The sequence below is a fragment of the Neoarthrinium moseri genome (assembly GCF_022829205.1).
Source record: "Neoarthrinium moseri strain CBS 164.80 chromosome Unknown scaffold44_Wmoseri_CBS_16480, whole genome shotgun sequence".
Classification (NCBI taxonomy): Eukaryota; Fungi; Ascomycota; class Sordariomycetes; order Amphisphaeriales; family Apiosporaceae; genus Neoarthrinium; species Neoarthrinium moseri.
This window is the reverse complement of record NW_026055158.1, coordinates 280,594-296,597: the sequence shown is the minus strand read 5'-3', so window position 1 is coordinate 296,597 and position 16,004 is coordinate 280,594. Positions and strand designations below refer to the sequence as shown.

The 16,004-nt window shown below is 56.1% G+C and overlaps 4 protein-coding genes across 4 annotated transcripts; 3 read left to right on the top strand and 1 right to left on the bottom strand.

Annotated features, from left to right (window-relative positions):
• Nucleotides 1–1,940: 1,940 nt before the first annotated feature.
• On the top strand, nt 1,941–4,534 carry JN550_009587 (uncharacterized protein; the record flags this gene model as incomplete). Its single annotated transcript, XM_049321675.1, has 4 exons — nt 1,941–2,312; nt 2,447–4,184; nt 4,249–4,375; nt 4,435–4,534. 4 exons carry the CDS (start codon nt 1,941–1,943, stop codon nt 4,532–4,534), a joined length of 2,337 nt encoding a protein of 778 aa, XP_049168534.1.
• A 1,346-nt stretch (nt 4,535–5,880) lies between these two features.
• Nucleotides 5,881–6,873, top strand: JN550_009586 (uncharacterized protein; the record flags this gene model as incomplete). The annotated part of the gene is made up of 4 exons (XM_049321674.1): nt 5,881–5,944; nt 6,016–6,117; nt 6,204–6,397; nt 6,505–6,873. 4 exons carry the CDS (start codon nt 5,881–5,883, stop codon nt 6,871–6,873), a joined length of 729 nt encoding a protein of 242 aa, XP_049168533.1.
• A 1,081-nt stretch (nt 6,874–7,954) lies between these two features.
• JN550_009585 (uncharacterized protein) lies at nt 7,955–9,778 on the bottom strand (the record flags this gene model as incomplete). Its single annotated transcript, XM_049321673.1, has 1 exon — nt 7,955–9,778. The coding sequence occupies one exon, from the start codon at nt 9,776–9,778 to the stop codon at nt 7,955–7,957; it is 1,824 nt and encodes a 607-aa protein (XP_049168532.1).
• A 1,666-nt stretch (nt 9,779–11,444) lies between these two features.
• JN550_009584 (uncharacterized protein) lies at nt 11,445–15,327 on the top strand (the record flags this gene model as incomplete). The annotated part of the gene is made up of 2 exons (XM_049321672.1): nt 11,445–14,151; nt 14,210–15,327. 2 exons carry the CDS (start codon nt 11,445–11,447, stop codon nt 15,325–15,327), a joined length of 3,825 nt encoding a protein of 1,274 aa, XP_049168531.1.
• Between the last annotated feature and the right edge of the window lie 677 nt (nt 15,328–16,004).

Sequence of the window (16,004 nt, the reverse complement as noted above, 5' to 3'; positions counted from 1 at the left end):
ATGCGGGTGCTGACAGTCTGGTATCCTGCCAACTGATGGTTTGGCTGCACAGAATCTGTACGACTTACATCGTGACTGTCCAATACATGCGCATCGTCGAGGGCTGCGTTGCGAAATGCACCGCTGGGCTGCCAATATGCATGCCTGAAGCTGACAGTGCATTTTGGCACACGCGGACATTGCCAACCACCACCAACACCGTCCAACTTATCACATGATTTGTGGTGCGTGGCTGGGTAATCGAGTTGTCATTCTCCCATGCTCTTGCATGCACTTTCCCATGGTTAGTCTTGCCCCCCACCGAAGATCGCCCCGATTGTTTTCGAGTTCATGAACGAGCCGATTGGTAGGATTCGTCCTACCACAGAACACAGGCTGCACTTCGCGGGCGCTATTGTTATCTCTGTAGGTACTGTAGTTGATCCCCCAGGTCCAGGGTTCCGAATGCTGTGGGCAGTATCCAACAGCCAGGACTCCCGGCTCACCAAGGAATGGGAAGGCCCCTAAGCAAGGCATCGCCCATTATTGTGTGTACTCAGGGCAGTGCTCGCTCCTGTCTTGTCTAATCATTCCATCTGCGCTCAAGCGTGGGGAAGGAGAGACGAGAATTCAATAGTGACAAGCAGCACACACAGTGCTCTGATACTACTCAGTGACACCTTTCGTAAGCTTCGCCAAGGCCGCTCGTGCAGACGCACCCAGGGAAGCAGTGACCGTTGGTTGCATCACGATTCCTTGGTCACGGTCGTCCGACAAGGCTAGGCTAGCATTTGTGCACAACTGCATATCAAGGTTGCAGCAGCCGTTTCGCATCAACTTGTTTTGTCCCCGGTCTCTTTCGCACTCTCTTTGGCCGACCCCACCACCTGTTCAGACGGGAACCAGGAGGAAGAAGGAACAGGACCAGAGCCAGACACACACTGCCCTGCCCTGCCTTGCCCTCTGGCCCTGGACCCATCAGCCGGCCAAGTCTTTGTCGTTCCCGCTCAACGGGCCTTTCAACTTTGACCCCTGGGTATTTATCAAACGGGAAAGGAGCCTTGGCCCTTGGAGCCCACTAATTGATACCCGCCGCAATACGAAGATAGCTCAGGAAGACGTCATTGCCGTGCCTGTCCCGCCTAGGGTAGCTTCGAAGTTTCATAGGTACTGAAAGTCCAAGGTCTGTCTGTCGCCGCTCCGTCAGCCCAGAGGCCAGCCCGCAGGCCGACTTCTCGGACAACGTTTAAGCAGACCGACACAGCTCAGCAAGCTCGAGGGAGCGCTCCCGCCAGTCCGCTTTCGCCGAGCCATCTCTCTTCTCTTTCATTACAGCGCCAGGTCCGTTGCCAGAACAGGACCGACATCGACCACGCCGTCCCCCACTGGTTGGCTGGTCTGCCAGCTCGCCCAGGACGCCTAGCCTTGCTATCAGCGAATGCAAGGCATGGTACTGCCGCTAAAGCCAAGGCCAAGCTCCACCGAATCACCGATCCATTGATATCCACCCGGCCAGTTTAGTCCACCGCAATCAAGTCGAACAGGTTCAACGGTCTGCCTTGGGTTTTCGCAAAGGAGGGAGAAATTATCTGCGCGGCCTCCCGTCTGGCATCATGGTCCCTTGAGCACACTCAACTTTTCGAAAACGCAAAGGACACGCTCGTTATTCGACCGCAGCGGCGCTCACCACTCTTGCATCCATCCTACGAGCAGGCCCGACTGGGTTGTTGCACCGCGCTGACGTCCATCGTATTCTCATCGGGGACCCCCCAGCGCCACGCTCGGCTGTGTACGTGCTGGATAGTGGCGGGAGCTTCTGCTTGCATACACCATATCTGCGACACCCCAAACGACCCATTCTTCGGCTCACTACAAAACGACCTGACACATCGGGCTGCCAATTGGCCTTCCGAGAGCTCTCCATTGCATTGGCCAGCCTCTGGTCAAGCAATTCAGCAGCCATGGCGCCGTCATTCCTGAATTTTAAGGAGCTTCGTCGACGGTCGCGGGCCAGCTTCCGCACTGAGCGCTCTAACACAGACAACTCCAGTAACGACGACCAACTCAGTCACGGAACTGCGCCCACCACCGGCTCAATCACACCTCCATCGCTCGCTGCTCAGTCGGACCCTTCCTTGAATTTACAAGTCAAGGACCAGCAGAACGCGCCTGCGGTCCCTCAGAACAGACCGCCTCTGCAGGCGACCACCAACAAGCGTTATAGCGTTTCCGGCATGACGGGCCTGGGCTCTCCAACGGTGAACGGTCAGAACAAGAATCTGGCTGTCTCACATTACGCTCCGCGCATCACCAATGTGACGGAAAACTCTTGGGTATGATAGCCCTCCTTTTGCGCGTAAACTCTCAAGGCACAGCAAATTCTTGGTGGACTCTGCACCGATTTGCGCGCAGCCGTTCTTGTTTTTGGCTTGCCGTAATAAGTATGTTGTAGCTAACAATCTCGTAGGTCTCCCAGAAGGTGCTCCTGCTAAACGGCACCATCGGAGAATCTGTACACAACTCCTTGGATGGAACACTTACAGTAACTCGGTTGGACGATGGCTTTCCGCCGACTGTCTGGCCCGTCTGCGAGTCGCACTTCAAGGCACTGGTATACCTGGTGCCCGGCGCAAATAGACTTCGATTTGATTTCAACAGCCCAAAGCTGTCCAACAGCGGGTCTTCCAACCCTCTTCACTCATCATACATGACCGTTCACATGGTCCCGTCGATGAACGCCCCTCCATTGCAGCTTGCCATCCTCGTTGCGAAGGATTCACCAGGAACATTTGACGCCGTTCCGGCTCGTGCCGAGAGAGAAGGCAATGGGCTGGATACTGCGATCCGCAAATTCCGTATGGCTGCCTACTTATGGCAGGCGTTCACAGCAGAGCAGATGCACAGGAACAAATTCGGCCGTCGCGTCTTTCGATTCGAGGAGGAATGGGCGACAGGCACCTGCAATCAGCGTGACAGGGAGATGGGCACCATGCGGTCAGAAGCCCGGATCCACATCATCAAGACGGACAAGACTGTGGCTGAGATACGCGATCTTGAGAGAGCTCAGCAAAACCCGAATGCCACCAAAAAGGGCGAGCTCTACGAAATCGCAGCAGAAGCTGTGAAGAACTACTTTCAGCCACTTCCGGGCCAGAAGCAGTACGTCTCTGTGTTGATTTTGGATGCGCACTGGGACACAACCGCCAAAATGGTCACAGGCCACGCTGCATTAGGGGGTAATGCGGGCGATTTGCAGCTGGCTATCTTCGGTTCCCACTGCATGCAGAGCTACCCCACGAGCTTCGAAGAAGTTGTTCCGGCCTTCACGGACTGTACGCCTACCGACACCAACTGCGTTGCCAATGACTGCAACGAAGGCGGCAGTTCATGGGAAGCTGCAAACATTGGAATTGGAGCACACCTTCACGAGACGGGCCACCTGTTTGGTTGTCCCCACCAGGAGAACGGTGTAATGCTCCGAGACTACGTGCGGCTCAACCGCTCATTTGTGGCACGCGAGGCATATTGCACCCGGACAAAGTCGAAAGGAGGCTTGGTGCTGCAGGCAGACGAATGCACCTGGCACAGACTCGATTGCCTGCGATTCCGAAGTCACCCGTGCTTCAGGCTACCCAATGACCCGGTGTTAAACCCTGACGAAAGTGTCCAGGCGTGGCCAGTGGAAGACTCCAAGGTCCTCGTGGCAGCACCGACTGGTGTTGCCTTCCTAGAGCTCTACCCTGAAGGCAGTGACCTCTGCCATACGTGGATCGAGTATCCCACCGAGAATGGGTCAGTTCAACGAAATATCACGTTGACGGAGAAGGAACTCCGAGACAGGTTGCCCGAAGACAAACGCCAAGCGAAACTCCGAGTATGCATCAAGTCCCACGGCGGGGGTAATCTCGACATCGATGACTTTCACGTGCTCTGCTCGAGAGCATCGTCACTCAAACTATCGTTTGGCATTGGACCACTTGCTAAGACGGCATTCAGGGGCAACAAGCTGGGCTTCTCGCAGATGGAAGGTAGCGAACCGCACGAGTTTATTTTCAGCAGTGCCAAGGAGAAGAATCGAGTGCTTTCTCGTATAGTGTTCTACCACGGATATGCCTTTGACGGCATGGAGTTTTTCTACGATGATGATTCCAGTCAGCTATTTGGAAAGCGCGGTGGCAAGGCCGGGGGCGATAGTTTTGAGATAAGTAAGCAACGACGTCCGATTGCATTGGCTGTTCCTGCTTCAAACGTACTGACGAACCATACCAGATGTCCGCCGCGGGGAATACATCACCGGTTTCTTTGTACGATCCGGACAATGGATCGACGCAATTCAGGTGCTGACTAGCATGGGGAGAAAATCGCCCGTGTACGGCAATGCGCATGGTGGATCACCGTAAGTTTTCCATGGACCGAATGTAAGCATGCGGGAGAGCTGACCAGGAGGGCCATCAGACACACCTTGCTCCCTCCTCGGGGCTACACAGTCTGTGGCGTATCAGGATCATGCGCCCAGTGGGTGGACGGCTTCTCGGTCATCATCACGCGCTGGTAAGCCGAGAGGAGCGTCGAACCGCTCGGAACCTATAACGTATTCGGCACGAATTAATAATTTGAGGAATCTGGGTGGCAGCTCAAGGTAGCTAACTGACTGCGCCACCCGAGCCACCCACGAAGCTTTCTGGATGGTATAGTCACTTCCGAGCATTGGCGGCGGAAGCATGGTGGTGCGCAATTTTGTCGGTTTCATTTGTTACAATATCTCTCCTTTCGGCATACCCAAGGAAAGCTTCTGCCAATGTCTGGCCCAGCTTTTCTTTCTCACCTGGCATATTTCTCAAGCATGGCAACGCACAAACATATTTGGATCATGGGTCTTTTGAAGGCAAGCAGGTAGATGGACACACGAGGGAAAGTCGACCGGGCTCGGCATAATGTTATTAGTCTCGGAGCACATGAACACGGACATAGACGACAGGGCCTGAGCGGGCCTGAGCAGGCAGGCAGGCGGAGAAGCGAGCGGGTTTGGCAAATACCCAAACTCGACCCACACAATACATAAGCCCAGTAGAGGGCGTTCTTGATACATCTGCCCTGGACGGGCAGCAATTCTGGAGTATGCTCCAGTTCCAGATGCAGGCCGGCTAGCTGGAGGTCTGTCCCGGTACATACAATAAGGACATATACATCAGCTCTGTACAAACATGGACGCAAAGTCAGTTGACGACAGGCCCGTTGAATCAGTGGGGACATACGTGCCCCAAGACATGACTGATTTAATCAAGTGCAATGTTTTGTGTGACGACGGACTGATAGGCTAGCGACAGGTGTAATCATCGGCAGTGCGACGGCTGAAGGAACAGGCAACCTTTGCACTTGATCTACGACAGTACTGTAACTCACAGTAACAAATGCCTGCGGCGCTGGGCGAGGTCCAGGTCCAGGTCCAGGTCCGGGTCCAGGTCTTCGCCGACGTCGACGTCGATCGCGGGAACAGCGCCTAAGGCCCAATCAGAGCTAGCGGGGTGCGCAAATGACGGCATCAAGTTGACGGTACCCTGCTGCCCCTGCTGCCCCTGCTGCCCCTGCTCCTCCGCGGCTGGACCCTCCTCCCCCTGCCAGGAAGCCTCCCGTCACACTGCCCAGAATTGTGCCAAAGAATGACAAGCCATCGCCACGAGTGACTGGACAAGCCCTGAAGCTATCCTCTTCCCACTTCCTCACCATTTCCTGCGAGACTCATCCCCAGCCGATCTCGTTCCGACACGGCCTGAAGCAAGCCAAATCCATAGCAGACCTCTTCATCGCGGCCAACAATCTTGGAAAGACGGTGAACCCAGTTTCTGTGTCCACCAACCCACCTACCATTCCCACCAGTCGTTCGCAGAACACTCTCTCGCCATGTCGAAAAGAACAAGCGCCGGCAATGGCGCCATCTCCAAGCAGGCCAGCGACCTCGTGTCTGGTAGGAGCCCCCCCAGCGGCGGGCATACCACCCCCGGGAAGACAGCACCCAGCTAACCCGCCCTCTCGCAGAACCTGCCCAGGACAAGCAGAAGGTCCTGCTCGAGTCGACGACGGGCCACTTCTCCCTCGTCAAGGCTCTGCACCTCGCCGACTACATCACTGAGATGAACGGTACGATTCCCCCGCCCCCTTTTGTCACGGCGTGGCTCACGTCCGGCACATGTCCTGCGGGCTAACGCGAATACTACTTCTCCCAGGCTTCTGCGGCATCATGTCCGTCTTCTCCTCGCTCCGCTACTGCCTCGGGGATCCCACCGACCATTCCAACCTCTACCTCGCCCTGGCCTTCCTCCCCTTCGGCCTGTTCTTCGACTTCATGGACGGCCGCGTCGCAAGATGGCGCAAGAAGAGCAGCATGATGGGCCAGGAGCTCGATTCCCTCGCCGACTTGGTAAGAAACCCATACTCTGTCCCACTCCTGCGAGTCACCTGGAAACCCCGCGAAAGGTGGTCCGGTCACCCCTCGTCTTCGTACTGACATGTAAACCTCCCACCCAGATCTCGTTCGGACTCGCTCCTGCCTGCGTCGCCTTCTCTCTCGGTATCCGCACCACCGTCGACCACGTCTTCCTGGCCTTTTTTGTGCTCTGCGGTCTCACGCGTCTTGCCCGCTTCAACGTGACCGCCGCCAACATCCCCCATGACGCCTCAGGCAAGGCCACCTACTTCGAGGGCACCCCCATCCCCACCACGCTGGGTTTGGACGCCCTCATGGCCTACTGGGTGTCCAAGGGCTGGGTTCTGGACCAGGTCCCCCTGGGCTTGTGGCTCGAGGGCACCGCCTTTGAGTTTCACCCCATCGTCCTCATGTTCCTCGTCCACGGGTCCTTGATGGTCTCCAAGAGCCTCCACGTGCCTAAGCCGTAAAGCTTGTCATGACAGTCTGTAGAATATCCTACGCGGGGTGTTATAAGAAGACATATACATCTGGCTGGAAAGACAATGAGTATCACAGGAGGATGAGGAAACGATAACGTGGATCATGCGATTCCGGTTCTAGGCGTTGGTACCTGGCGAGTTCTTTTCTCTCAGCGGAGTGAGGGCATGCATACGAAGAGGCCAGGGGGGGTCCTGATTGTGAAGGGGAAGCAAGGGAAGAAAGGAGTAATGAGGTTCGGGAGCACAATGGGAATACATGGATAGGTCGTGGGATTATGATACCACTCTTATACAATGCCGCATACGATACCCCCCAATTCTGACCTCTTTTGTCTTGGGAATATGTCACCACGGAGCAACGCATTTCTTGGATGCCGTTTTTGAGCAGAGACGCGTGGTCCTTTTCGTGTCGTGGACCTAAGCGTCGTACTGGCAGATCCCAAAAGACTTGGCAGTTCAGGTGTGACGTGACTTATGATCCAATGAAAGTGTGACCACAGCGACTGATGCTACTTCGGTGATTTTCAATATGCTTAGTACACACGCACACACACACACACAGAGAGAGAGAGAGAGAGAGAGAGAGAGAGAGAGAGAAAGAGGGTATCATATGAAGACTGATTTCGATCCATTGGCCAAACTGCTCGTAAGCGACTCCATCATGGAGTCCAGTGCGGCCTGGAACGCCTTGCTCTCAATCGCTTTACTGTGCCATAATATGTACGCCAGGCCAGGCGAAGTCAGAAAACCCAATCAAGCCCCCTCTCCCCAACTCAAGGCTGCTGTGGCCGTAACGGAGGAGCAGTCGCTCGGGAACGGGCGCTGCAGCTCCCAGAGAACCGTCTCACCATATCTCGCTACTTGTGGGACGACCGGATCTGGTCCCGTCGTCCAGCTGTGTGTTGTTTGTAGCCAAGCTTTGCGTTGCCCAAGTCTTCGAAAAGCTTATTCTTAGCAACGTTGTGAGGTCGTGGGTGCTTTCTTCACTGGTCGCTCCTCCTTTCTCTCCGGCGTCGCTGTCTTCTCCCTCCCAATTCATCTTCTTCTTCTTCCGCCTACCACCACCAGTTCAGAGGAAGTTGGACACGATCTCGCCCAGCGCCGCCCTCTCAGCGAGCCGCAGCAGGAACTGGTGTACAAAGGGCGTGAAGTCGCGGTGCCGTGCCTCGTAGGCCTGCCGCGCCTGTCTGCGGCCCGCGGCCTCGGACGCCAGCTCCGTCTCGAGATCCAGCTGCCGCGCCAGTAGCTCGGCCATCAGCGCCGCCGCCTGCTCTGCCCCGAAGCCCGGCACGGCCATCCGTGCGACGAGGTCCGGCGCCGGGGCCGTGCTGGAGATGGTGTTCCAGGTTAGGCCGTTGAGGCTTGCGAGCTTGTCGGGTGGAAGGAGTGTGGCGAGCGCAGGGTGAGGCCAGGAGGTTGCAGAGGGCGGTCTGGGCTGCTGGTCGTCGCTGCCGCCTTCTTTGCTGTCGCCCCGCTTGTATTGCTGCTCCAGCTTCATGCCCGCGGCGAGGTTGGCGGCCAGGCGGTCAGTCAGGCTTTGCAGGGGCGAGGCGCAGAGGGCCAGGAGGTTGTAGGTATATAGGCCACCCGCCGCCATGCGCGTCTGGATGGCTTCGACGGCCGTCGCGATCCAGTTGTCGGCGTCGCCGGGGGAGGGGCCCAGGCAGCAGGGCTTGTCTTCGAGACCGTCAAACTCCCAGACTTTACCGTCGTGGGGGACGTAGGCGATGTAGTGGTTGGCGTTCTCAACCTTGTCTTTGGCCTTGGTGGCCGATCTCTTCCTCTTACTGGCGCTAGCCGCTTTCGCCTTCCCCTTTCCCCTGCTCTTGGGGGTCTTGATAGCTCGCTGTCTCTTCTTCGTCTGCTTCTCCTCCTCCTCTCGCTTGTGGCTCCAGGCGAGGTCCTCGTTCAGAAGCTGGGTGCGACGGGCGACCGAGTTGTGTATACAGCGGATAAAATCATTGGCGTCCAGGGCATGGCCACGGTCTTGGGTGCTCAGCGGACCAGTCTCGTCTTTGAACTTCTTAAGCTCGCTGCCGAAGCTGTGGTCGGGTATGTTCATGACAATGTTCATCAGGGCCACGGTGGCGCAGGCATTCGAAGTCGTCTGGTTCGCGAACCACAGGCCCTCGGGGCAATCGTGGCGCTCGACCTCGATCTCCTCTTCCACATCCGCGTACGGGAAGAGGAAGATCAGGCCATGAACCGGCTTAGACAAGACGCTCAGGAAAGCTTCGTCGGTGTCGATAAGCTCCGAGATCTTAAGATCCGGGGCACCCATGTCGTGGAGCATGGCCTGGAAGAACAGGGGCTCGGACTCCAGCTCGACCCAGCCCTTGTAGGACTTGAGCTCGTCCGAGGTCATGGGCTTGCAGATGGTGTCGGTCACAAGGTCCAAGTCCGCCTTGCTCGTGAAGGACTCCTGCGCCGTGGCCGCAGCTTTGCGTTTCGGCCGTGTAGATGCAGCCGCGGGCGTTGACGCGGGCTGTGGTGCCGGGATGACGTACTCGGCCTCATAATTAGCTGGAGCTTTCCTCGAGCGACCGGAGCGACGAGGAGGCACCGGTTCAGGTGGGATGTCAGGAATATCAGAGATGTCAGGAAGATCAGACAGCACGCTGCTATCACTGTCCCTTGTGCCCATATCCTTCATCGCTAGGTCTTCTCCATTGACCATTGCCTCGTGCGTCGAGCTCTCAGCACCATTTTCCTCCACGCTGTCGTGCTTGGTTCCATTGAGCGTCTCGCCGTTGGGTTGGCTCCCGTTTGTGACGTTGCAGTAGCCATTGGCGACCGACGGCTCTCGGACATGACCTTGGATCACTTTCTCTTCAATGGCGGACTCGTCCTTCTTAAGCGCCCCATTCGAAGTCTTCTCATCCGCAGCGGTCATGATGAAAACCATGTAAGGTGTCAAGTCCTGGACCAGAGTTTGTTCACTCTCGCAGTAATGCTCTGAGGAAGAGCGTCAATCGGGTCCCAGACGGAGAATGCCACGATGCGGGTGAGAAAAGAGAGAGAGAGAGAGAGAGAGGGAACAAGTTATTTTCCTTCCCTCAATTGCGAAATGGTAATGGGTTCCAGGCAAACGGATGAAAAATGCAGAATGACCTGCCCTTCGATGGAGTACAGTTGCCTGAAGAACGGCTGGTGGAATGTTTTTTTTGTCTCTTTTCTTCTTCTTTCGTGTCTTTTGACAATGAACTTCAGCTCCGAGTTCAAGCTGTGGCCTAGGAACGAGGGCGGCTACAAATCCCCAGGCTGCAGATAAACCTAGTCCAAGGCTCGCGTCTCAGAGTCTCCTCACTTGATGCAAAACGACAACGACAGAACTGGACAGCTCCGTGGAGGGACCCAGAGTCGTGGCTGCAATCCGAACGCATATGGACACTAACAGAAGACCAGCAGGACATCATGGTAATCGACAAGCTTCACCAAGTGTCAGCACAACCAAGACTGTAACTTGTAGTCTGCAGGGGGAATGAAATGGTCATGAAAGCTGGGCGCCTCCTTCCCCGGCCCAGCAGCTTGCTAGCTGTGCCAACAAGGAAGTGGTATGGAGGATATGCATATCTAGATGAAGGGAGACAGACGGCTGAAGCTGGAACCATGGGCCGTACCTGAATGCATCGTAGAATAGACGGAACCGATGTGAGCTGTCGACATGCAGGCTGCCGGTCTCAGCAGCAAGTTGGGGTGCGTTGGTTCAACACTGTTCCGATTCAGAACCTATGGAGGAGACTTGCGGTCCAGATGAGCCTCCCAGTGAGGTCATCCCTGTTTGTGAGCGGCGACCGAGACGCAAGGCCAATAGAAGACGCAAAAATGGGACGAGAATGGACAGGGTAACTTGGCGACTGGTCCCAAGTACACACCGGAACCTGGAAGTCTGGCAAGTCTGTCTATTAGCCCGCCAACTACGGAGTACGGGCATCTGCCAATGGGGCCGACTCGAACGGGGGGAATGCTGTTAACAGTTCAGACCGCCGGGGGAGAGAGAAGAGGTCGGGAGTGGGCATGAGGAACACAGCTATGGTGGGGCGCATTCTAACTCGGCCTTTGAGATAGGTACCTACCTATGTAGCTTATTAGTTGCCTCCGACCTGAGTTGGGTACCCCGGTACCCCGCCTGCCTGGCTCTCAGTGGCCCGGAATGAGATACAGAGGGCCGGCAGCCTGTGACTCTGCAGCTGCCAGGTGTGGGCGAGCCGTCTGGCAGGAATGACGCGCTTTGGCAGACGTGACGGACGACGATGCGCATCCAAAATTTCGGGCCTGAATTGTTTACCCACGACCAGGAGCTACATAATAGACTGCGGCAGGACGGGAGAACGGGCCAGCTTCAACACACACACACACGCTCACACATAGAGCAACCTGCCGGTTCTTGCTTCCAACTCCAAGAGGCATTGCAGTCGCATAGCCATCTCGCATCCGCCAGGTCCCAACCAGCCAAACGCGGCAAGCTAAGCTCTTTCGCTTGCGCTTCAGCAGCCGACCACCCTTGGCTCCCTCTGCACGCATACCTACATGGTCCTGAGCTGCCGCCGCGGAATGCCATGAATGGGACGCCGCGCGTGCGGTCTGGTGGTTTCCCACAGACCCCAGGTACCGTAGCCCCGAGGGCAAGACGTCAGTCTACGCCCACCTCTACACCCCGACAGCACAAGCCCGCGAGGCCCTCGTTGCCGCCCGCCCCCGAGAACAGGGGAGCCGCTGCCGCCGCCGACGACCGCCCGCCCTTGATCCCCTTGACCGTCATCGACGCCCCCAGCCAGCGCTTCTACGCCGTCGCCATATACTTTGCCCTCTTCGCCTACCGCTTCTGGGACTGGATAGGCGTCGCCGAGGACGATGCCGGCTCCTTCTTCCTCTTCCTCAAGTGGGCCGCCATCGACTTTACCTACCTGTTCCTGGCCCTGCCCGCGTTCAGGATCCCATGGCTGGACCTGTCGCAGCCCGTCGTGCTGTTCATGTACGGGTCGCAGATGATCCTGAACTGGATCTTGATGTTCAACATTGATGTCCCCTTCACGGCCTGGTTGCTGGGCGTCGTCAAGATCTTTTACGACCGGGAGCTGTCCATCTCCGAACACAATGTCAAGGTCTCGAGCATCCTGCACAACTCGTCCTTGATCATGGGCAAGCAGATCATCAACATTCTCCCCGAGGGTTCTGCTCTGCTCAACCCGGGCAAGACGCCCTTCTGTATCAGCCAGGCCGGAAAGAGCACAGTCACCATCCCCATCTACTTCAACGCCACCATCCCGGCCGAGGTCGAACTCGTTCGCGTGGATCTCGAGACAAACAGCGAGGAGGTCATGAAGCTCGGCAGCTCCCAGATTCGCGAGATTGGGAAGCAGGCCAGGAAGATCACCGACGACGCTTCCGAGACCTCGTACCGATACGACTTCCCCGTCAAGAAGCCCGGCGCATACAGGCTGAACAAGGTCCTCGACGAGTACAAGCTCGAGGTCCAGAGATATACGGAACCTACCTATGTCGTCCCGTGCCCCAAGGCGCTAGTACGCCGTGCCGAATCGTCCACTCGCTGTCTCAACGAGCTGTCCAACCTGTCCCTGGATGTCCACGGCACACCTCCCCTCAAGATTGTCTACAGCCGGACCATCAACGGCAAAGACCACAGCTTCCATTTCCAGAGTCTGCAGCCAGATGGCTTCTCCTCCCCGCTACTCGGGTCTGCAAGATCCTCCAGCATAGTTCTTGCGGATGGAGAAGATGTCTCTTGGGCCAAGGCCCAACAGGTGGCTGTGTCGTTGAACGAGTCCATGAGCCAGGCGGGAGAGTGGCAGTACTCCATTGATGAGGTTCACGACGTTTTTGGCAATGTCGTCAAGTATACGCAGTCAGGCGAAGAAGCAGAGGTCAAACCCAAGCCGAAGCATCTGGTTCAGAACTTTGTGGTTCGTGAAAGACCACAGGCGACTCTCCGTGGCTGTGACTTGAGAAATCCCCTCAAGGTCGCTAAGGGCCAGTCCACGGTGTTGCCCGTCAGCTTCAGCCTGCCCGGCCGGGTTTCAGACCGCGCGTCGTACACCCTGACTTGGCAGTTCTCCCCCATCGACACTCTTACGAAGAGTGGCGACCATGGAGACGTTGTCGAGGTTGGCACTTTCGCAGCTAAGAACTCGCACAGCCAGCCGACGATATCCGCTCCCGGTCTTTACACTCTCAAGTCAATTGCCTGCGACTCTTGCGAGGGCGAGATTGAGGAGCCGTCCTCGTGTCTCCTGCTCAACCCCTTGGAACCCAAGCTGTCTGTGCAGGCCGAGGAGATCCCTGACAAGTGTGCCGGCGCCTCCATTGGTCTTCGCGTTGACCTCGACCTCGTTGGCACACCGCCATTCAAGGTTGTCTACGACATCAGCAGCGACACTGAGCGGTCGAGAAGGGAGAGTGTTGTTGTCAAAGGTTTGCGGCAACAGATCGACCTTCTGCCGAGAAGCGCTGGCCGATACCAGTACAGATTTAGGGCGCTTGAGGATGCTATTTACAAGAATATCCCCTTGCCGCTTGGGAATGAGTACTATTTGGAACAGTACGTCAAGCCACCGGCAACGGCCTTCTTCCAGGACCAAGCGTCTGTGGTCAGCGCCTGCCTGGATGAAGCGGTGGAGGTCAACGTAGCGCTCAGTGGGGATGGCCCCTTTACTCTCGAATGGGAGCTAGTCCACGACGGAAAGAAGAAGTCTGAGAAGGTCACCGACATCACCTCGGAATCCTACAAGATCAAGACAAACCCTCTGGCCCAAGGTGGAGAGTACACGCTTGCCCTGACCAGCATTCAAGACAAGGCAGGATGTCGAATCTTCTTGAAAGAGGAGATGAAGATCAACGTCCGAAGGCAGCGGCCACGTGCTGCCTTTGGTCTGATCGAGAACAAAAAAGCGGCCACGGTTGTCGAGGACGCCAAGGTCAGCATCCCCCTACGCCTTTCTGGCGATGGGCCTTGGAAGGTTACCTACCGCAATCGTGACGGCGGAAGTGGCGAGCAAACCAAGGTTGCGCGGTCCAACAATGACTTTATCGAAACGACCGAGCACGGCACATTTGAGATCACTGATGTGATGGATAATCAGTGTCACGGACAGGTTGCCCCAGAAGCGTCGACCTTTGACATACACTGGTTTCCACGACCAGAGCTGGGCTTGGTTCCTGCGGACAGCATCTCTGAGAGGGGTGGCGTCTTCGTGAAGGACGATGTTTGTGAAGGCGACATCGACGGCTTCGAAGTCGCACTCAAGGGTAAGTACTCCGCCACGCTGGATTTCGCCTGGACGATCCCACTAATTATACTACTCAGGTTCATCACCTTACCACGTCTCCTACGAGATCAAGCACAAGCCAAGGTCAGGCTCGGGCTCCGTTGGCCGGAGAGAGTTCGATGCGGTCATGCCCAAAGCCTCGATTGCCATGGACACCGCTAAAGCCGGTGTCTACACGTACAAGTTCTCAGCACTGGCCGATAACCTCTACAACAACGACAAGAGGAAGTTCCAGCCGCTCACGCTTGAGCAGACGGTAAACGCCAAGCCGTCAGCCTCCTTTGCCAAGCCGGGACAAATCTTCAAGCTGTGTTTCTCGGAACAGGACTATGAAGAAAAGATCCCCATCACCCTCCAGGGCTTTGCGCCGTTTTATGTCGAGATCGAAATCCGTCACCATTCTGGCAACATCCCGGAGACTTTCCGAATTCCTAACATTCCGACCAATACCTATGGCATACAGATTCCACGCCAGTATCTCAAACTCGGAGCCCAGACTATCCGCATCCGCAAGGTTCGCGATGCTCGTGGCTGCCAGCAGAAGATTGAGGTTGGTGGACCGTCTGTTCAAGTCCAGCTCTACGACGCACCGGCAATCTACCCACTGGAGACACGAAACGATTACTGCGTGGGCGAGCGAATCGCCTATACCCTCTCGGGCACGCCTCCGTTTGATGTACAATACACCTTCGCCGGGTCCCAGATGAAGGCCAAGTCCCAAACTACCAACTTCCGTCGTATCGCAGAAGCTCCTGGCGAATTTGCCATCACGGCAATTAGCGACAAGGCCTCCGATTGCCGAGCTGCCATCAACCTCTCCAAGACCATTCACCCGATGCCGTCAGTCAAGATCAGTCGTGGCAAGGTGGTCCGCGTTGATATCCACGAAGGGTCCGAAGTTGAGATCCTCTTCGAGTTCTGGGGCACGCCGCCTTTCGAGTTCACCTACACGCGAAGCACGAACGCCAAGAAGGGCCAAAGACCCACCATCCTCGAGACCAGACATGATATCTCATACGAGCACAGCAAGGTAGTGACAGCGAGCCTGGAAGGTACATACGAGGTGGTAGCCATCAAGGACAAGTTTTGCGCCTTCAGCACCGTCAACGTGGAGGGCAAGGAGAGGAAAGGTGGACAGAAGATGTTGACCTACTAGGCGTTCGCGTTCATCGACCATCTTTAGCTTTGGAAAAGCAAACGAGGTTGGCCCGCGCTTGGGGTTTTAGTTTGTTAACAATCGGGCTCTGTACATGTCACGAGCATTTAAGCAGACGAGGATGGGATGAAGGGGGGACATAGGGTCGGTCAACAAGACAACTGCATGAGCACGGCGTTCTGAGGAAGGATTAATACAGTATGATGTTTTTTTCTTGTGTTTAAATGACTTCTTAGAGGCTTCCGCTTGCCCACGCTGTCTTCTGTGATTTGGCACATTCCTACTCGCCTGGGGGATGGGCGGCATTGGTGACAGGCGCATCATGACATAAAGACTTTAGGCAGTGCGCAGGCTTGAGAAGCCCGATTTGAGCGCAACGCAGGGTTTGAAGGTGAGATGTGGCCGTTGTGGTTTCATCAGGCCATTGGCCAGTCACTTTTTGCTTTCTTGGTACATTTCGATCGATTGCACAGACACCACCAGCGTGTCAAAGATGTGATCCCCCCCCCTTCTTCTTCTTCTGTAACCCTGGTATTATTTCCAACAGGCTGAAGCGACACGGAATAAAAGCAGTATGCCAACCTATTCCCTTTGTAAGCCAAAGCAAATTGAGAGAGCTGTCTTTCTCGCTCGTAGGGCCCATGTTGCTCGCAATTTTTTATTTCTTCGTTTCGCCG